General features: G+C 46.2%; 1 protein-coding gene across 2 annotated transcripts in view; it reads right to left on the bottom strand.

The window, feature by feature from the left end:
• MDGA2 (MAM domain containing glycosylphosphatidylinositol anchor 2) overlaps nucleotides 1-22614 on the bottom strand; it is a 194245-nt gene that overhangs the window by 83158 nt on the left and 88473 nt on the right. For both annotated transcript variants that reach the window (XM_014257436.2, XM_088057569.1), the window contains 3 exons: nucleotides 21419-21615; nucleotides 17000-17132; nucleotides 2731-3000 (listed from right to left, as the gene is read on the bottom strand). In XM_014257436.2, the coding sequence (XP_014112911.2) occupies nucleotides 2731-3000; nucleotides 17000-17132; nucleotides 21419-21615 (600 nt within the window). The remainder of the gene's footprint in view (nucleotides 1-2730; nucleotides 3001-16999; nucleotides 17133-21418; nucleotides 21616-22614) is intronic.

Genomic DNA, 22614 nt, shown 5'->3' with positions numbered 1-22614 from the left:
CTCCTGCCTGGCTCGGAAGTTTCTATTTCCAGCAAATTCTCTTCTCTCCTCAGCTGCTGTGTGAAAATCCTGACCCACAACAGCAAAATGAGCCAAAGTGAGAGAAAAATGAGGCAAAATGCTGAGAAATAAACACACAAAGTCAACCCAAACTCTGCTTTTCTCTCGTATTTCACTCCTCAACTCAGCATCACTTCCAGCAAAGATAAATCCAAGACTGGAATGGACATTTTTTCCTTCTAAAGGAGAGTTTTCCCCATTTAACAGAAATAATAAGGGGGGAAATAATAAAACTGGGGCTAGGAAGGAGCTGAGCTTTGTTTATTTAATGGGTTCTTCTCATTGTGGACCCTTCTCAGCATTAACAGGGCCACAGAGCAGAGAGGAAAAAGGGAAATATCCTCGAGTGTTTTAATGAGACTTTGTTCAACGTCTTGCAGCTCCCAGGCATCGTCTTCTATAAATAAAAATGTGAGGGGGATATAATTATGATTTTTATTATGATGCCATGTCTCATGGGATTTGTGTCTGCAGGGATTTGGGGATGTGGCTTTTCCTCGGGGCTGGCTGGTGCTGTCTGCTGGGTCAATTAAAACACTGAGGTTTCTTTTCACACCAAGTTCTTGTCCTCTTACCCTTATGCCAAGCTGTTTTCCGCTCCCAATTCCCCTTCCCTACCTCACCCCTGTGGAAATCCCAGCAAATTAATGTTCCTGAGCCGAGGAATGACAACAGAACTCGGAGCAAAATGTCAGAAATTCAAACACAGTATTCCAAACAAATCTGTGCCTATCTCCTGATCCAATCCAGGCTGATCCAATGCTCCCACCTGACCCCCAGGACAGAAATAGCTCCTAATTCCTTGTCCTGCTGGGGAATAAGAAGTGAGCAGGGGTTGTGGCTCCCCTAGAATATTCCCACACTGGCTCTTTATCCATCAGTTTTTCCCTGGTCTGATTAATCCCAGGTTATTCTTTCAAGTTCCTACAGCTTGGAGTTTGTGTTTCACCACCATTCCCAGATTAAATTGTGGAAAATGAGGTTCAGACGAAGCGTTTGGTTCAGGGAGGTGAATCCCCTCTGATGATGCCAATCCAGCTCTGTATCCAAACCAACTGCCTGTGTCCCAGGGATTTTCCAGAAGGGAATAAACGAGCAGGGAAAGATTCCTTCCAGCTGGGAACAATTGTTGGGCAAACTCTCCTCTTTTATTTTCACCTCAGACCGACACTTTTCCTGATATCTCTGGGAATTAAAGCACAGGGATCCATCTAAAGCTCCCCACCTGGGAGGACATTCCCAGCCTTAATTTCAGTAACAGCTTCAAATAAGGAGGAAGGAAGGGAATTCCAGGAGCACAGGATGCATCCAAGAACTTTGGTGATCATTTTATAGAAACCTGGAATATCCTAAATTGGAAGGGTCAACAAGGATCATGGAGTCCAATCCTGTCCCTGCCCAGTCCCCCCAACAATCCCAGCCTGGGCATCCCTGGCAGCGCTGCCCAAACGCTCCTGGAGCTCCGGCAGCCTCGGGGCCGTGCCCATTCCCTGGGGAGCTTTTCCAGAGCTCATTCCACCCTCTGGGGGAAGAACCTTCCCTGATCTCCAGCCTGACCCCCTCTGGCCCAGATCCAGCTGCTCCCTGGCTCCTGTCCCTGGTCACAGGGACAATAAATCAGAGCTGCTCCTCAGGAGGATGATGAAGACCACAGCGAGGTCTCCCCTCAGTCCCCTCCAGACTGAGCAAACCAATTTCTCTTCACTTTGCACGGAAAAGCTGCTGCATCTCCCCAACACAAAAAGGCACCACTCCACCCTTGTTCCACCTCGGGGCTTTGATCCCAGCACAAGAACTCTGGAAGTCTTGGAAACCAACGCTAAGAAATGACCAGAAATCCTGGAATGAGAGAATGATCAAGGTTGAAAGAGACCTTCAAGATTTAGTCCAACCAGGACCATCTGGAAATGGAGGACACCCACAACGTTGAATGTTGAACGTTGAACATTGAACGATGAACCTTGAACATTGAATGCTGAACGTTGAACACTGAACGTTGAATGTTGAACATTGAACTTTGAACATCAACTGTTGAATGCTGAACATTGAATGTTGAACGTTGAACATTGAATGTTGAACATTGAACGTTGAATGTTGAGTGTTGAATGTTGAATGTCGAATGTTGAACATCAAACATTGAATGCTGAACTGTTAAATGTTGAACATTGAATGTTGAACATTGAACATTGAACATCAACTGCTGAATGCTGAACACTGAATGCTGAACATTGAAAATCAACTGTTAAATGTTGAACATTGAATGTTGAACGTTGAACATTGAACGTTGAACCTTGAACATTGAATGTTGAGTGTTGAATGTTGAATGTTGAACATCAAACATTGAATGCTGAACTGTTAAATGTTGAACATTGAACACTGAATGTTGAATGTTGAACATTGAATGTTGAACATTGAAAGTCAACTGTTAAATGTTGAACATTGAATGTTGAATGTTGAACATTGAATGTTGAACGCTGAACGTTGAACATTGAATGGTGAACATTGAAATTCAACTGTTAAATGTTGAACATTGCATGTTGAACGTTGAATGTTGAATGCTGAATTGTTAAACGTTGAACATTGAATGGTGAACATTGAATGCTGTCTCACTAGATTAGGACAGGAATAACCTTCCAGGAGAAAAGTCCATGGTTTTCCAAATGAACTCACCTCTTACGATGATGTTGGTGGACTTTTTTGCGGGATTACCGACGTTGTTGTTGGCGATGCAACTGTAGGTGCCGGAATCCTCGGAGGTGATGGCGGGAATGGTCAGAGTGCCCCCATTCAGGACGGTCTTGTTGGGCAGGACCCCCGCAGACCTCACCCACGTTAGGCTGGGTGCCGGCTCCCCCCCGGTGGTCACGCACACCAAGGTGATGGCTTCGCCAGGGTTCACCACGATGGGGTCGTCCACGAGGAGCTTGATGGAAGGGGATGCTGCAAAACAACAGGAATCACAGAATCAGGGAATGGTTGGGATGGAAGGGATCTTAAAGATCATCCCATTCCACCCCCGCCATGGGGTTCCACATTCCACTTTCCCAGGTTGCTCCAAGCCCCATGCAGCCTGGCCTGGACACTTCCAGGGATCCAGGGGCAGCCACAGCTGCACTGGGCACCTGTGCCAGGGCCTCCCCACCCTCCCAGACAGGAATTTCTACCCTGTATCCCATCCATCCTTGCCCTCTGGCAGTGGGAATCCATTCCCTGTGTCCTGGCACTCCCTGGTTTCTTGTTTCAGCCCTGACTGGTTGTTCCAGGAAAGGAGAAGGAGATAAAAGCAGGGAGAGTTACAGCCATGGAATCACAAAATCCTGGAATGGTTTGGGTTGGGAGGGACCTTAAATCCCATCCAGTGCCACCCCTTGCCATGGACAGGGACGCCTTCCACTGTCCCAGGCTGCTCCAAGCCCTGTCCAATCTGGCCTTGGACACTTCCAGGGATCCAGAGGCAGCCACATTCCCTGGGCATGAAGAGGCAGGTAGGGATTGATGGATTGATGGGAGCAGGGATGCATGGAGGGACAGCCCCAAAGCCACGTTTGGGACTGAACGTGTCATGTGTGGGACAGGTGCCAGCACAATGGATTGGAAATCTTGGAAAAAGGAATTAGTAAAGAACTTCTTTGGCATGAGAAGCCTGTTCTCCTCAAGTCAGATCCTGCCATTCATCCACCTTCTCCCCAATGAACCCCTGGGAATTGGGCTGCCAACGAGGATGGATCCCTGGAGTTTGAATCCAGTGAGGCATCTCCCTTGGGACATCATCCCTTTGCACATGGAGAGACTGAACAATCCCAGAGAGAGGCATTTTTCCCTCTCTGGGATGCACAACCTGCAGTTCGCGCCTAATTCCCATAATTCTCATAAAATTCCCATAAAATCCTATGGCCAGGTGAAGTGGGAGCAGTCAGCACAGGTTGATGGGGAGATGCTGATCTCAGAAAGAAGTGATTAAATTTAATTCTCTTTTCTTGTCTCTCCTTTTCCATGAAATATTTCCACGTGATAGAAGAGGAGCAAATGCTCAATAATAAGGGACAGGGCAGCAATTCATTGGAGAAGATGGATATAACTAAATTATAAAGAATATAAACAATATTAACTAATATTAACAATAGAAAAATAAATGATATCAATATATAAATAAAAATACTAAAAATACTAAAAATACTAAAAATACTAAAATATAAATATATAAAAATATGAATAAATATACATATAAATAAATATTAATATAAATACAAATATAAATATAAATACAAATACAAATATAAATATAAATACAAATATAAATATAAATATAATATAAATATAAATATAAACACAAATATAAATATAAATATAAATACAAATACAAATATAAATATAAATACAAATACAAATATAAATATAAATATAAATATAAATATAAATATAAATATAAATATAAAATCACACTCTGGGCTGTGACATCCTGAGTCCCCTGTGGTGAGGGATCCACCCTTGCTGGATCCAGGCTTTGCTCCGAGGCATCCCTTAAGCTGCATAAATGATGAACCAATGTGAAAATATCCATTGCTAGGCCAGTAAAAGCAACAATTCCAAAAAAAAAAAAAAAACAGGAATAAAGGTGAAGGATTGACACTCTGGGCTAAGAATGCCAACAAAAGTGGTAATAAAAAGGGAAAGGCAATAAAAATGTTACATTCCAAAATCACATCCCTATCCTTGTTATTACAGGGAGATATTCCCAGGTGTTCTGCTTTAGATGGGAATCTTATTTCAATATTAAAGGAATACAAACCAAGCACTAGAGGCAAATACAAGAATCAGCCATAAAATCAGAGTTTTCTATATTTGGGCTTCACCCAGGAGGAATTTGTTTGTATTTGGAAGTGGGAACAAAAAAATGGGAAGAGCATCCTTTGTACCTGGCCTGGCACTGAGAGAACTGGGAACATCATATTCATAGAATATCCAGATCCCACAGGAATCATGGATCCAGCTCCAAGCCCTGCCCAGACCCCCCAACAATCCCAGCCTGGGCATCCCTGGCAGCGCTGCCCAAATGCTCCTGGAGCTCCGGCAGCCTCAGGAATGTCACCATTCCCTGGGGAGCCAGCACCCTCTGGAATAGTGGAACCTTTCCCTGCTGTCCATCCCATCCCTCCCTGACACAGCGCCAGCCACTCCCTCAGTCCGGTCCTTGGTCACCAGAAGGAAACTCCTTAGGAGAGCAGAGATTCACAATCCAATCCTCTCTTCCAGTTCCTCCCAGTTTTGGATTCCTCAAGTCCTTCCCAGCATGAATTCCTGGCTCAGGTAATTTAAAACCGAAGGAATTGGGCTCATGGCTAAAAATCCAGACCGCAAAGCAGTCGGCTCTGCCAGCTGTGCCAGGGTCTCTTTGCTCACATCCTCTGAGCTCTTCTTCCAGCAGCTGATGCCTCCAGCAGCTGATGGATCCCCAGTTTGGGATTCCAACTGGGAAACTGGGAATTGTGCCATGTCTTCTGCTAAAGGAGGCTTTTTTTGGGAGAAGGTGACAAAACCGGGGATCCAGGTACAACCAGAACCTGTGGTGCCATCACCAACAACCAGCTGGCACCTATTTCCCTCTCCCTTCCTCCTTCCTGCGTTTCATCATTTTTCCTGAACAACTCCAGCAAGGAGCTGCTCTTTGCTCTCACTTCCCATCAAATCTCGAGACAGGGAACACGGGAACCATGGATAATCCTTCAAAACTTGAAGCGAAAGATAAAAGCACCAATGTCAACCCAAGCCGGTGGGGCCATTTCCACAATCCTGCAGATGAAAGGGAGCCCTTTCTGCCATCCTTCAGGAACAAAGTGGGATCGGATAAAAAGGCTGGGACACATCCCTTTCATCCCAGCACTCCAAACAGAGAGTACATGGAAATGAGGGTTTGGATACAGCAGTTTCCCTTTATTTACACCACAAGTTTCACTTTCAGCTCCAATCCCCAAAAAAAAGCAAACAGAAATCCCTGGATTTCTGCAGCCACGGCCACAGCAAGCCGGATTTAATCCGAAGAATATTAAGAAATTCAGGAAGGTTGTTGAGTTTCTCAGCAAACAGGATTCAGTGCAACAGATAAAGGGTCAAACCCCTCTTGGGAAGGGAATATTGCCAATATTCCAAATTTTCACAAATGAGGCTTTATATTGATATTTCCCTGCTACAGGAGAAAAGAATGGGGAGCTAGAGACAGGGAATCATGGAATCCTGGAACGCTTCAGGTTGGAAGGACATTAAATCCCACCCAGTGCCACCCCTGCCATGGCAGGGACAGCTCCCACTGTCCCAGGCTGCTCCAGCCCCAATGTCCAGCCTGGCCTTGGGCACTGCCAGGGATCCAGGGGCAGCCACAGCTGCTCTGGCAATTCCAGCCCAGCCAGCAATTCCCAATTCCCAATCTCCCATCCATCCCTGCCCTCTGGCACTGGGAGCCATTCCCTGTGTCCTGTCCCTCCATCCCTTGTCCCCAGTCCCTCTCCAGCTCTCCTGGAGCCCCTTCAGGCCCTGCAAGGGGCTCTGAGCTCTCCCTGGATCCTTCTCCTCTCCAGGGGAACATTCCCAGCTCTCCCATCCTGGCTCCAGAGGGACTCCAGCCCTGGAGCAGCTCCATGGATTCCTCTGGGCTCTCTCCAGCAGCTCCAGATCCTGCTCTGTCCCCAGGGATGGAGCAGCCCTGTAGGTGGGGTCTCACCTGAGTGGGGCAGAGGGGCAGAATTCCCACCTTTCCCGCTGCCCACGCTGAGGGATCAGCCCAGGGCTTTGGGGGATTCTGGGATGGCCACAATCTCACCCACCAGCATTCCCCAGTTTTTCTTCCAGAGCTGATCTCAACCCCTTCATCCCCCAGCCTGGACTGATCCCAGGGTTGCCACGTGGAATTAAAAGTGATGGATTTTATTGAGTTAGATTCAATCCTAGTTTGGGAATTTAAGCCTCAGAGCCAGCACCATCCCCCAACACCAAAACTCACAGAGACACAGGAGAGGCTCACGTATGAAATCCCATCAATTCCAAGAATTCCAAATGCAAGGAAACCATCCCTGCCAGACGGAAGCAGGACTAAATGGGGTCTGTTATCACTCTCAAAGCCACTTCCCAAGCCCAGGTCTGTCCGAGATGACTTCCAGGATTAACGAGGGGAACACTCAGCCATGGAGCTTTGGCCAGCAAAGCTTCTCCCAAACACAACCTCCAACCCAGCAGAGCCTCAGCCAGCCAACATTTCCAGGGGAACCTTTCCTTGGACTCCGTTAGGAATAACAAAAATCACTACTGAACAACAGCAAGCTCTGGGAAATATTCCCAAAACTTGCCTGGAGCACGCAAACACAACGGGAACGACTCCGCGTCCTAAGGGCTCTGCATCTCCACTGCCCTTTGGAAGTCGGGTTTTCTGAGCGCCAATCCCGTGTTTCGGAGTCAGGCTGGGCTTGGCAGGGGACAAAGAGAGCGGCAGAGCCCCCGGGAGCTCCTCCGCTCGCAGAACAAGGCTCTACTGATCCGAGGGAATCCGCCGCGCTCCCATTCACGCCGCAGCTGCAGCCTTGGGAAAGGGGCTCCCATTCAGAGGCTTCCGTGTGGGAGCGGTGCTGCTGCATCCCTGGATTTCAGAACTGCTCTGGAAGCCAACGGCGCCAGTGACAAAGTGCTCTTGGAATTACAGCGGGTCACAACACCCGGCCCTGCTGCTCCAGGGAATTTAAACGGGAATTACATCCATTTTTGTGGCCTTGCGTTAAAGGCAAGTCAGGCACCCGTGGCAGATGGATGGAGATTGATTAGGAAATTAATAATTAATGGCTCCAGCATGGCCCAGTCCTCACAAGGTGCTAAACCAGCAGGAAACATACCCTGGTCTGGATCAATGGCTGGGGCAAGGCCTTCTCAGGCTGAGCACAAAGCAAGCACTCGTTAAGCCATCATTTACACTCTTAATTAGACCAGGCTAATTAAAGCCAAGCACAGAGAAGGTGTAGTTGCTCCATCCTTGGAATGTTCTTCCCGGTTGGAACATTCCACATTGGAGTGGAAGGTGTCCCTGGCCAGCAGGGAGTGGAATGGGACAATCCTGAAGCTCCCATCCCTCTCAAACCATTTGGGAAATTATTCAAGGACCTGATGAAGATGTTGAGGGAATTGGAGGGGTGGAGTCTCTGCTGCTGCCCGGGATGGGGAGCTGAGGCTGGAATCACACCGGGAGGAAAATCCATCTGTCATTCTGGGAGCAGCTCGAAAAAATCCACTGCCAACGTGTCATAATTACAGTGAGACAAATAGAGGTATTTAGGCTGGATGTATGGAATTGAGGAAATGTCACAATTGGCTTTAGGGATTACTGGAAACGCGAAAGAAACCCAATAATTTAATAGCGATATCAAAGTACAGGCAGCAAGTCCTGTCCTTGACAAGGCTCTCAGCTGTGATGAATAGAAATGAAAGGACATTATTTCCTCCAGTTTGGGGCATTATTTGAAAGGCAGAACCGAAGTAATAGAACATAATTGAATTATATTTTTATATCCATTGCTGTGTGTGCATCCATTTCATTTACAGCCGGCATTTCTTGCAGGAACACAAAGCCAATATTCCTAACGAGGTGCGCGGTGCGCCGGCCCTTTCCAGGCAGAGGGAAAGGGTTTGTGCTCCCTGCCAGGCTGGAAGCAGCATTCCTGTAACTATTTATCCAGAAAGTTCAAACAAGTGTGGGTTGTGATTCCCAGATTTTGAGTTAGAATCAGAAAATCCCAGAATGGGATTGGGAGGGAGTTTAAAACTCATCTTGTTCCAGCCCCTGCCATGGGCACTTGGCCTGGGCACTGCTGGGGATCCAGGGGCAGCCACAGCTGCACCGGGAATTCCATCCCAGCCCCTTCCCACCCTCCCAGACAGGAATTCCTTCCATAAATCCAGCCTAAATCTCCCCTTCTTTGGCTCCATTCCCCATCATAGTTTAAATTTTTTTTTTTACTGTTATTTTCCAGGGCAAAACCAAACATTTTATTGCCCACTCTTCAATAGGGCAGGTCCTGTCTTTTCATCATCAGGCCTTCAAAAAACCCAAATTACCCCTAAAAAAAATAAACTCGGGGAAAATAAAAGGAAAAAAAATCCTAAAACTGAACAAGTGATGCAAATCTCTTTTATACTTTTTTATGTTTGTCCTCTGCTGCTACAGAGAGATCCCAATGGAAGTTGCACACCTCATGAAAAGAGGAGAAAATTCTCCAGCTAAACAGTTCTACAACAGCTCTAGTTCTAAAAACTTTGTTTTTAGGCAAATAAAATGTATTTATCTTGCATCTCATCTTTCTTTTTGACTTACTCTCCATTTTTTCCTATCTCCTTTTCACTGCCTTTAAATTTCCAGCACTTCCAGGTCAAGAAGAAATAAAGAGAAGCTTCTCAAATCCCAAATCTTTCAGGTTTGTGTCCTTTTTCATTTTTCACTTGACACATGGAATAACTGAGGTAAAATATTCCCAGAGCAGCTTTAGGCATTGCAAGCGCTTTAGGATCATCATGGAATGGTTCCTCATGGAATGGTTTGGGTTGGAAGAGACCTCAGAGATGATTTAATTCCTGTCACAGGCAGGATTTAGGGTTCTCCCTGGCATGCAGGAGCAATTTCCAGCTGGTAAAACACCTGGATCTGTTCTGGGACAAAGGGGTGGCTGCCCCCTCCCAGGAGAGGTGTCCCTCGATGGCCAGAGCCACCTTGTGTGTGTCCCTGAACCTCCCGTGGGGTCCCTGAGCGGGCTCTGCTCCCGTCAGGGATTAAAAAGAAATAAAATCCTGTTTTTTCAGCCTGCCCTGAGCCTGTCCCTGAAATAAAGAGGCTTAAAGCTGAGGCAAGAGCGAGATCTTTTTGTCTGGGCGCTCTGTCAAAAAGGGAAAATGCGGAGGTTCAGGGAGCAGAGAGGGGAGGTACGGGATAGAAACAAAGAATGGAATTATCAGAGGACTGTGAACTGGAATATCCTGAGTGGGAAAGATCCACAGGGATCATCCAGTGCAGCTCCAAGCCCTGCCCAGACCCCCCAACAATCCCAGCCTGGGCATCCCTGGCAGCGCTGCCCAAAGCTCCGGCAGCCTCGGGAATGTCACCATTCCCTGGGGAGCCTGGGCAGTGCTCGAAGAACCTTTCCTTAAAAATCAAAAAATAAGTATAAAATTGTAAACTAAATAATAATTTCAATTAAAATATTAAATAAAATAATATTTGCATAATAAAATTATAAATGAATGTAACTATAAACAGATTTATGGAACTATAAATCATATTTATGAAGGTTTTTCTGCTGAGCTCTGTGTTTATATATTTATATATTTTATATATTACATATTACATATTACATATTACATATTACATATTATATATTATATATTATATATTATATATTATATATTATATTGTATATTGTATATTGTATATTGTATATTGTATATTGTATATTATATATTATATATTACATATTATATAGTATATATCATGTATTATATATTATATATTATATATTGTATATTATATATTATGTATTATATATTATATATTATATATTATATATTGTATATTATATATTATGTATTATATATTATATATTATATATTATATATTATATGCTATACATTACATATTATATATTACATATTATATATTACATATTATACATTACATATTATATTAGATATATTATATATAATATATTATATTATATATTAGATTAGATATATTATAATTATATATTACATATTTTATATTCTATATTGTATATTCTATATTCTATTTTATATTTAATATTTTATGTATGATATAATTTTTATATATTATATATATTTATGTATTTATATGTACGTTTATATATACCCATACTTCCACACAAGCCAATCCAGGTATCCCAATCCCATTCCCCGCGCTCCTTTCCATCCCCAACACCCATTTTCCCTCCCCCTCCTCCAACTTTTCCAGAATCCCTCTGTTTTTCCAGCCGTGGGGCCGCAGCGTTGATGACTCACATCTTTATGCCCCTTTTTTCCCCGGCTGCTTTTCCTCTCCCTTTTCCAGCACTTTGATGCCTCCGTGGGCTCGTGCTGCCGTTCACGCACAGATGTGGCATTGAGAATTCCAGCGGGAGGAAGGGAGGCGGATCTTGGCTTTTCAAGGCACTTCCTCGCTGGTTTCGCTCGGGAGAGGCTACAAAAGCTCCTGGCTCCCACACTGGAGGGATTCATTCCGTGGGGATTTGATCCGGAGGCGCTGAGGGAATCGGGATCCTCCCTTCGGCAGCTCAAACCCATGGTGGAATTGTCCCTTCCGTGCTAAATTTAGATCCGCGCGGGATTAAATCCATCCCAGCCACGCCAAAGTCAGGCCTGCCAGCCGAGGTCGTGGATCTAAGAGCCCCTAGAGCACAATTCCCGCTCTCCAAAAATAGAAGGGATGAGCTGTTCCTCAATTCCCGGAGTGCAGCTCTGCCTGAACAGCTCCAGACACCTCAGCCCAGCTCTGCTGCAACAGCAACATCCTAATTAGTGGATTAGGGAAGGCTGGCTAATGAGGAGCTGCCAAGGAGGGACCCTTGGGCTTCTGGAGGACACGGTCTGGGCAGGAACACCAGCAACGTGCTTGGGAAAAGGGGGCTGGGATCCAGGGATGAATGTAAATGGAATTTTTTGGGAATTTGCAGGGGAGCAGCTCCGGTTGGACCCGGTGTTTGTGGGGCTGGGAATGTGGAGGGCTCTGCATTCCCTCAGGACTGAGCTGAGCAGGGCCTGGGGACACTGTGGGATGATGTGTTCCCCAGGGAATAAAGGAAATGTTCTTTATACAGTCGTGGAATTGTTGGGATTGGAAAACACCTCAAAGACATCAAATCCAACCATTCCCAGCCCTGCCCAGGCCACCACTGCCCGTCCCCAAGTGCTGCATCCTCAGGGATTTAAACCCCTCCGGGATGGGCGCTCCCAACACCCCTGGGCAGCTGTGCCAGGGCTGGGAAACCCTTTCCATGAAGAAATTTTTCCAGCGTCCAAGCTGAGCCTCCCCTGGTGACACTTGAGGCCATTTCTTCTGATCCTGGAGATTTTTACATGGAAAATGGGAGCCCGACCCCCCCCGGTTGTCCCCTCCTGCCAGGGACTTGTGCAGAGCCACAAGGGCCCCCTGAGCCTCCTTTGCTCCAGGCTCAGCCCCTTCCCAGCTCCCTCAGCAATTCTCCAGCCCCTTCCCAGCTCCCTCAGCAATTCTCCAGCCCCTTCCCAGCTCCCTCAGCAATTCTCCAGCCCCTTCCCAGCTCCCTCAGCAATTCTCCAGCCCCTTCCCAGCTCCCTCAGCAATTCTCCAGCCCTTTCCCAGCTCCCTCAGCCGCTCCTGAGACAAGACACCCACATTCCAACATGGAAAATCCTGCTGCAAAGGGAAAGAGGACAATTCCTCATTCCATGCCAGGGTGAGATTCCCTGTCAGCCCTGCGGGGAGCCACAAACCAGCCAGGATAACGGGATTGGTAGCTCAAGGTTTAGACTTAATGAAGAAGAGGACTGGGGGATCTCTTGGGATCATTTCCAGCTTTATTTTCTGTTGCTCCTTTTTTACCAAAGAATTATCCTGGAAAAGCTGTGGCTGCCCCTGGATCCCTGGAAGTGCCCAAGGCCAGGTTGGATAGGATTGGAGCAGCCTGGGACAGTGGGAGGTGTCCCTGCCATGGCAGGGGTGCGAATGGGTGGGATTTAACATCTCCTACATCCCAAACCATTCTGGAATTCCATAAAATCATCCACCTGCAGTGCTCAGCTCGGAGCATCCTCAGGATTTCCTTTCATGCAGATCCCAGTCACCTCCCCCCAGGAATGGCAGGAATCGTGAAGAGAAATATTTTTTTCCCCCTTCCATAATTCCCTTTGCAGTGCATTGTCTGACTGGCGGGAAACAAAGCAAGTTTATCATGACAGACTTCAGCTTAATCGAGGGATTAAAAGTGAATTAAGCCTCTCTTAATTTGTCTCCCACCACATGCCCCAGACAGAGCAGCAGCTTCAGCTGTGATTTCAATGAGCTGTGGCAGGCAGCTGAAAAATCATGGCTTGAAAGACTCGTCTTGCTCGGGAAAAGTTCCTGGGCTGGTTTATTTTATCCTGGAAGCTGCCAAAACTCAGCCTTAATTTATGGATTAATGATCACCTGCTCTAAACCGGCTGCTAACAGACAAAGTAATATCATTTCCAAATGAATCAGTGCCACCCAAGCTGCTTTGTGGAGCGAGATAAAAGCCTGATTTTCTTCTCCTCAATCATATTACAAGAACTATTCTGAGGAGCCCAGAATTCCCGTGGTTTTCTGGGTAAATATCCTGCTTTTTCTCTGGCATTTTGAAACAATGAACTCCCTTGAAAGGCTCCATTCAGGTTATTCTCAGCTCGGAGTGTTCCATGTGCCATTCAGCAGGAGCTGGGGCTAAAATTCCCTTTTTTTAGTGCCTCCTCTGGAAACTGGTGACACCATCAGCTGTCAATAATTCCTCTTGGACACTCAGCAGAGTTGGGCTTGGAGCAGCGGATCCAGGGATTTCTACACGAGGAGGGATTTGTTGCTGCTCAGAGAAACCTGAGCAAAGCACGGTGCAGGTAAAGGCAGAGAGACGGGGATGGAATCACAGAATCATGGAATGGTTTGGGATGGATGGGGGCCTTAAATCCCATCCCATTCCACCCCTTCCCTGGGGGTGCTTCCCTTCAAATTTCTTATCTATGGAGATAAGGAATTCACAGATTCATTGCTGCCTTTAGACACAAAATCAATCTCAACGAGCACCTCCACCTTCTGCTTTAAATTGTATTTAATTGTCCCCTGTGCACGGTGACGCCTCTGGGGTGTCCTCAGCTGCTCCATTTCCAGCACCCACTTCTGGTTTTGGGGCTGGTTTTGTGTTTTGAGCTGCTCTGTGCTGGAACAAAAGAATCTTTTTGTCTGAAAAGCGAGGTCACACCTTTGGGTGAGGATCCAGAATCGTGTGGAAAAGGTGGAGGGATGAGATTGTCCTGCTCTGTTCTGTCCTTGGGAGACTCCGCCTGGGAAATTCCAGCTCTGGAATTCTCAGCACAAGGAAGCTGTGGATTTGCTGGAGTGATCCAGAGGAGTCCATGGAGCTGCTCCAGGGCTGGAGCTGCTCTGGAGCCAGGCTGGGAGAGCTGGGAATGCTCACCTGGAGAGGAGAAGGATCCAGGGAGAGCTCAGAGCCCCTTGCAGGGCCTGAAGGGGCTCCAGGAGAGCTGGAGAGGGACTGGGGACAAGGGATGGAGGGACAGGACACAGGGAATGGCTCCCAGTGCCAGAGGGCAGGGATGGATGGGAGATTGGGAATTGGGAATTGCTGGCTGGGCTGGAATTGCCAGAGCAGCTGTGGCTGCCCCTGGATCCCTGGCAGTGCCCAAGGCCAGGCTGGACATTGGGGCTGGACATTGGGACAGTGGGAGCTGTCCCTGCACATCCAGGGGTGGGATGGGTGGGATTTAAGACCCAATCCAAACCATTCCATGATTCCATCAAATGCAGAACAGCCAAATTCCCACATTCTGATCCCACAAAGTCCAGCTGAATTAAGCACACTCAGAACTGCACCGACAATAAACCTGGGACATCTTTGTGCCTCTCAGATATTCCGGGCTCTCCATCCCATCCCTCCAGCTTCCAGTTAAAACCGGTGGACAGGACAGGACTGAAACACCTTCAGCTTCAGGCTCTGATTTTCATTACTTTGGATTTATCCTGGATTCCTCCGGATTTACAGTTTCTCTCATTTCTCCGGAGTTACACCGGGTGAAGTTCAACCGAAGAACTTCTGAGAGGTGAAGTTTTATTAAATGAGCAAAGTTTTGTTTTAGAGTCGCCCCCACCTCAGTCCCTGTCCCTAATGAACTCCTGCATTAATCACTTCTCACATCTAATCCTGCCCTTGATGCTTGTGATCAAATTCCTCACGGAAAAGTGGGAATCTTTGTTATTTTCCAGGCTTGTTTACTTGGGAAATGACTCCAGAAAAGGCAATTTTCTCCTCAAATAACCATGGCATGGGTAAGGTGGGAATAATTCCTTCTTTGGGCAAAATCCCCCTGGGATCACCCATCCTGGGCTCAGGAAATGAGAGTTTGGTGTTCCCCAAGTGCTGGAACATCAATTCTTTTGAAAATGAGGCTCAGCATGAACTGAGACTGTGCTGGCTCCAACAGAAAAGTTATTCCAAGGAAAAACGGGAGTGGGACCAATTCCCACACTCAGTGGATGAAGGTGGATGAGGGTCAGGAGCTGCTCCCAACTCCCAAGCACACCTCCCATGGAAAGGCTTCTCCTGCCATGAAACCAGAGCTGCTCATGAGGGACAAACCTCACTTCAGGATATTTCTTTTCCCTGGAAAAATTAATGTGAGTGTAAATTAAGGCCTTCCAAATCATTTTCCCGGATGTCTTTGGAGCAGACCATAATTCCAGCTGCTTCCAAGGGTTGAGGACAGCAGTGGGAAACCACAGGTCTGTTGTCCAATCAGTAATTCCAAAAAAAAGATGGAGGCAACTCCTTGGAATAAAGCCCTGAGGGCAGGAATGATGGGGAATATGGAAGCGCAAATGGAATTCCTCGTTGATCCCGGCCACGCTCAGCATTTTGTGTTCATTTTCTCCCTGATTTCAGGGCCTCAGACACAAATTATTAAGGCCTAACCCACCCGAATCTAACCTGAACTCTCCAAATGTCCCAATACTTCCTGTGGAATCGTTTTCCAAAGCACATTCCGCTGAAATTCCCGGTTGGTCAGAAGTCCAAGCTCAGAAGTTTTTTGGTGGGAGGTTCAGAAACCGTTTCAGACACATCCTGTGCTTATCCCGGACATGGAGCCTTTAGGAGAGGTAAAATCTGGGATTCCCGTCCTCCCCCCAGCATTCCCAAGTGCATTTCCTGGGATTGACCCCTGGTGTTACAGCCACGACCAGAGGGAGAGACACAAGTGGCTGATCCAAAAGGGACGAGACCAAAAACCCAAATAAATTCACAGGAAATTCCACAAAATGGAAACGGCTTTTCCAGGGATTCTGCCTAAAGGCTTTGAGATCTTCCCACAAGAGGATTTCAGCACAATCCCTTGGATATTTCCATTTGGAACAATTAAATCGGAAAGGAAACATTTTGGTTGGAATCGATGAAGAAATCGATGTTTAGGTCGATGTAAGAAAAGGTCAAATCAATCCCTGAAATCAATGCCAGAGTAGAAAAAGGTTGGGTTTTTCCCACGAAATATTTTGTGGAATAAAAATTCTTATGTTTCAACAGCACAGGGAAAACAAGGAACTGTTGGAGGGATTCCAGAGGTCACGGAGATGCTCCATGGAGCCCCTCTGCTCTGGAGCCAGGCTGGGAGAGCTGGGAATGCTCACCTGGAGAAGGGAAGGATCCAGGGAGAGCTCAGAGCCCCTTGCAGGGCCTAAAGGGGCTCCAAGAGAGCTGGAGAGGGACTGGGGACAAGGGATGGAGGGACAGGACACAGGGAATGGCTTTTAGCTGGAAACGGGGAGATTTACGTTGGATATTTGGAAGGAATTCCTGGCTGGAGTGACCAGGACAAGGGGGAATGGCTTTAAGCTGTAAAAGGGTAGATCGAGATGGGATATTGGGAAGGAATTCTTGGCTGGGAGGGTGAGGAGGGGCTGGGCTGGAATTCCCAGATTTGCTGTGGCTGCCCCTGGATCCCTGGCAGTGCCCAAGGCCAGGTTGGATGGGGCTTGGATCAACCTGGGACGGTGGGAGCTGTCCCTACCTGCCAGGGGCTGGAATGCGATGGACTTCAAGGTCCTTCCCACCCAAACCATTCCAGGATTCCCGAAATACCAGAGCTGAGTGTGGCCAGGGCAGGAAGTGCTGCTGGAGCTCACCAGTTTTGTTGGAGAGGCGGAAGGACACCATTTTATCCGGGATGCTGCAGACATTCCGCACCGAGGCGATGCAGCTGTAGTTGGCGTAGTCCTGAGGTCGCAGGTTCTTCAGCTTCAGGATCTTTGTTTCTCCCTGGAAAAGGAGGAGAGGACATTAGGAAGGGAGGGAGGGAAAAACGGATACGGATCTGGGAATTCCATCCTCCTCCAACATTCCCGAGCGCGTCTCTTGGGATTGACCGCTGGTGCTGCATCCACAAGACACAACCAATGATCCAGAAGGGATGAGCCCAAAAAAAACCAAAAAAAGACCAAATTCACAAGAAATTCCACGAAATGGAAACAACTTTTCCAGGGATTCTACCTAAAGGCTTAGAGATCCTCCTCCAAAGGATTTCCAAAGGACATAGGGAATATCAATACTGGAAAGCCAGAGGGAAATTGGTTTGATGGAGTCCTTCAAGTTGCAAATTTTTCAGGATGATTTATTTTAAGGTACAATTTCCATGGAGAAAAAATCCCAAGGTACAAAATTCCTCCTGTTTTCCTCCAAAAATGAGGAGCTGCTGGATTCTATTTTTAGCCAGGGAGCTGAACAGGACATGGAATGTCGAATTCCTTCAAACACAGACAGCAGAAAACCGGGAAATGGGAAATGTGAGATTTCCCCCCCAAAGTTCCAAAAGAAAAACGTGGAAAATGTTCATTATCTGGTGTCCCGATAAATCCGAACAACTTTAATACTGGCACAGCCTGAGGAACACATGGATTTGATTTTTAACAATACCACATGGATAAACTGACCAGGAATATCTAGGAAAAATATGGAAGTTTGAGAAAATGAAAGTACAAAACCGGGAAAAAAATAAATCCATACAAAAAAAATAAATAAAAATACAGCTGAGCAGGGAAGAAAAGGAACAGTCCTTGGAATCTTGGAGAGACTTTGGGAATATTTGGATTTAAGTGGTTTCTATGTACAACCAATCCCATGGAAATGATGGGATTAAAACGAAGCCCATTGCAAGACCAAGCCTTGGAAAAGTTGCTCCTAAAAATCAAATTCCTGCTTTAGGAGGTTTCTCTGGAATAGGGAAGAGCCTGGGAAAGGCACAGCCTTAGGAACACATGGATGTGGATAAACTGCCCAGGAATGTCTAGGAAAAACATGGAAGTTTGAGAAAATGAACGTACAGAACTGGGAAAAAAAAAAAAAAATCCATCAAAAAAGAAGATCCAGCTGAGCAGGAAAGAAAAGAAACAGTCCTTGAAATTTTGGAGAGATTTTGGGGATAATGGGATTCAAACGGTTTCTATGGACAACCAGTCCCATGGAAATTATGGGATTAAAATTAAGCCTTGGAGAGGCTGCTCCTAAGGATCAAATTCCTGCTTTAGGAGGTTCTTCTGGAAGAGGGAAGGGCCCGATCCAGGCTGCCAAAGGCACTGAGTTCTGGAAGCATGGGGCAGCTTCATCCCAGCAATTCCCTCCTTTGCTCCAGGTTGAACTTGGGCTGAACTCCCAATGGAATTCTGGATCCCATCCCCAGCTCGCTGAGATTTATAAAAATGTATGTATTTTCCCCATTGGTTGGGATAATTAGTCTAATTATGTCTAATTGCATAATTATCGTAAATACAGCAAATTTAATCTCGTGCTCAGGCTGAGCAATTCCAATGAGTGACGAGGAGGATGCGAACTCTCAGGAAAAAAAACCTCCATCAAGATTTGGGAATTTTATTTTCCCAACATTTTTGAGGATGAGGATGGGCAGGTTTGCTCCATTTCTCCCCCCATGGATGCTGGAATAAATGGCTGGCGTTTGCTGATTGACTGGAAAAATCTGGTCATATTTAAGGAATTTGTTTGGATTTTCCCAGTTTTCCAAGTGTCTCCTGTGATTTAATTGCTGGCTGGATTTTGGGATCATCCCAGAGGATGGGTAAAAAGGGGAAAGGGAGGAATTCTGCTTCTGCCCCTCTGTCCTGCTCAGGTGAGGCCCCACCTGCAGGGCTGCTCCAGCTCCGGGGACAGAGCAGGACCTGGAGCTGCTGGAGTGAATCCAGAGGAATCAATGGAGCTGCCCCAAGAGCTGGAGCTGCTCTAGAGCCAGGCTGGGAGAGCTGGGAATGTTCACCTGGAGAGGAGAAGGATCCAGGGAGAGCTCAGAGCCCCTTGCAGGGCCTGGAGGGGCTCCAGGAGAGCTGGAGAGGGACTGGGGACAAGGGATGGAGGGACAGGAGCCAGGGAATGGCTCCCAGTGCCAGAGGGCAGGGATGGATGGGAGATTGGGAATTGGGAATTGCTGGCTGGGCTGGAATTGCCAGAGCAGCTGTGGCTGCCCCTGGATCCCTGGCAGTGCCCAAGGCCAGGCTGGACATTGGGGCTGGACATTGGGACAGTGGGAGGTGTCCTTGGGTTGGAAAGGGATGGGATTTAAGGTCCCTTCCCACCCAAAGCATTCCAGGATTTTGTGATTATCAGAATAACAAAACCATCAGAAATAACAATCAACCTCTCTTTTGGGTAAAAAAACCCGGGAAGTTTTGTTTCCCTTTCCATTCCATTTCACTTCCAGATTAAAATCCACCTTCAGAGCCCTCAGCGAAAAAGTTCCCTCTTAAAATTCTCAAGTCCTGATTCTCTGAAGCCAAATTCCCTCTGTCCCTCTTCCCATCAGCTCTCCCTATTTGCATCCCTACCATGAAATGAACTAATTAAGCAGAAGATGTTGATGACTCTTGAACCTTTAATTACATCTTCTCCTCCTCTCATAAACACAGAGCAGATCTTGCCTGCACAGATCCCAGCCACACTAATTCCAGCTGCCCTCCAATAACTGCAGAAAGGTTATGGATAAGATTGGAATATCACCAGGACAATCTGATTTATTCATTAATTAAACCCACACCGAGATTTTAGGACGGGTGATCTTAATAGCCTAAAAAAAAAAAAAAAAGAAAAAAAAAATCTAATTTCGTGTGACACATCTTAGTAGATGAATCCTTAGATTTTTAGGGAAGGCAATCCTCAGCATTTCCATAGTGAAATATGAAATAAAAAAATCCACTTTCCCTTTTTAATTAAAACATTTCAAAACTTCAGTTTACACTGGAGCCCAAGCAAAGCCCCAGATTTGCTAAACTGGGTCTGTTCATGTTAAATTAAAAATAATCTCATTACATTTAGGACACCAATAACATGGCTCTGTGATTCAATTCCCATCTCTGCAAGGTTCCGGGCTCCACATTTCTCCGGAAAACACGGAGCTGTTGGAGCAATATAAAGCTGTCAAGTACAATAAAAAGCCACAAATGAAGGTGCTCTCAAATCATTAAGTGAAAATTATTTATGAAAGTCGCAGTTGCTTTCTGCTCTGAACACCAAATTACCAGGCAGTTTTCACCTCTGGCTTCCCTTGTTATTCCTTGGGATTTTCCAAACCAATTTTTCCCCCTTTTTTTTCCCCTTTCTTTGTTTATTTTTTTTTTTTTTTTCCTTCAAACACCATCCCACACTTTTGGCCACAGACAATGGGATTTCCCACCTTTTTTATCCTTCCTCGGTGTAAATGTGTACGCGATAAATTAATCTCAGTTTATCTGACAGAGCCAGGATTCCTTGGGTGCTGGGAATGGGAGCAGGAAGACTTTGGAAAAGGTTTTATTTCCTTTTCTGCCACCGCACTTTTAAGTGGGGGAATTGTGAAATGAAACCTTGTATTTAAAGATAAAAGAGGCAGGAAAAAAAGAGTATAAAAACCAACATGGGGGAGGGTCATGGAATCATGGAATCATGGAATCGTGGAATTTTTCAAGGTTGGAAAAGCCCTCCAAGATCATCAACTCCAACCATCAACCACCACCAGGTTCTCCATTAATCCATGTCCTCAAGTGCCACATCCGCATGATTTTTGAACACTTCCAGGGATGGAGACTCCGCCCCTCTTCTGGACAGCCCGTACCTCTTCCATGAAGAGATTTTTTCCTAAAATTTAATCTAAATTTTAGATTATCTAAATCTAAAATTTAGATTATCTAAATCTAAAATTTAATCTAAAATTTAATCTACGTGAAGAGACTTTAAGGCTGTAATTTAGGCTGAGTGCGGATTCGCTGAGTTGGATCGGGAAGGATGAGGAAATAGGAATTGAATCAGAAGTCTGGGCTTGCAGGACCCAATAAAAATCACTACAAAAGGCCTCCTGTAGATATCGCTCCCTCATAATTTAACAATTCATATTTTTACAAATATTTAAATATATTTTACATCAGGAAGTCTATTAACAACATCCAGGAGCGTTTGGGTGGGGCACCACAATCTGGAGGCCATCCCCAATCCCCACCCCACAAACCCAGCAGGAAGATCCCGTTACAAAGCCTCAAGACAGGGAAAAAATTCCCGGTTTTCAGGCCTACCTGGGTAAAGAAGGGCTCGTAGATCTCCACTCCCTTGTCGGAGCCCTGCAGCAGCACCTCCTGGCCGCGGCGCCAGCTGTAGCGCACGGGCGGGTTGGAGTTGGCCACGCACCTGAGGAACACGGTCTTCTCATAATAAAACTGCTCCTTGGCTTCCCCGATGCTCTGGTGGACCGTGACTATGGGATCATCCAAATCTGGGGGAAAAAAAAAAAAGGTGGGAAAAAACAAGTTTAAGCCAGGCTTTAGCCGGCTTGACAACAGCGTGGCGCCGGGAATTTCCTGTGACGCCTCGTAACTAGTCAAGGGTAAGACAGAGACAAAACAGCTCGGAAAAACCCCAAATTTTAGGGATTTTGCAGGAAAAGTCAGGCTTAGGATTTATTTCCTTCTCCCCAACTGGATCTCCTTCAAAACTCACATTTTTAGGCAGAACAACACAGCCAATCTCATGCTAATGTCAATCATATTTCTATTATAGCGCGGTGATTACCGCGGTTTCGTCTGGTTCACAGCTTTACTCCTTGTTTCTTCTAACTCTTTTCCACAAAATTATAAAGCTTTGGCAATAAATAGACAGCCTGATTTGCATCCAAATGGCAGGATCCAGGAGTCCATGGATCATGTGCACGCAGCTGTTTGCTTTTAAAGCTGCAATTTAAGGCAGCAATTTAATGCAGATTCCCTGCTTTTAGTTACAGGCATTTAACTTCCAGCAGGTAAATTCATCCTGGGCTTTGGAACACATTTCTCTTGATTAAAATACAGATATCGGATAATTACTCCCACTGCAGCAGCTCCAAGAAAATGAGATGCCCACAACGAGGAATTGGCTTCCACAAGGAATAAAAATACAATAGCCCTTGGAATATGAGGATACCAAAGTAATTAATTTGGGCTTTATCCCACCAGGAAAAAGGAGATTCCTGGTCTGGGGATTTTTCCTGAGCTTTGCCTGGAGGGACGATTTTATTGAGGAAGGAAAGAAACGGGACAAGGGAAAAAACGGAAAGCAAAGGATGCTTTTCCTAAGTACTGGTTAAAAACACACAACTTCCAAATGATGACTCGCACAGCCAGCAATTCCCAATTCCCAATCTCCCATCCATCCCTGCCCTCTGGCACTGGGAGCCATTCCCTGGCTCCTGTCCCTCCATCCCTTGTCCCCAGTCCCTCTCCAGCTCTCCTGGAGCCTC

This window comes from Pseudopodoces humilis, chromosome 7, assembly GCF_049639895.1.
Source record: "Pseudopodoces humilis isolate 2021_Gansu_Grassland_sample_001 chromosome 7, ASM4963989v1, whole genome shotgun sequence".
Taxonomy (NCBI): Eukaryota; Metazoa; Chordata; class Aves; order Passeriformes; family Paridae; genus Pseudopodoces; species Pseudopodoces humilis.
The sequence above is the reverse complement of the archived record's forward strand: the minus strand, read 5'-3'. Positions and strand labels throughout refer to the sequence as shown.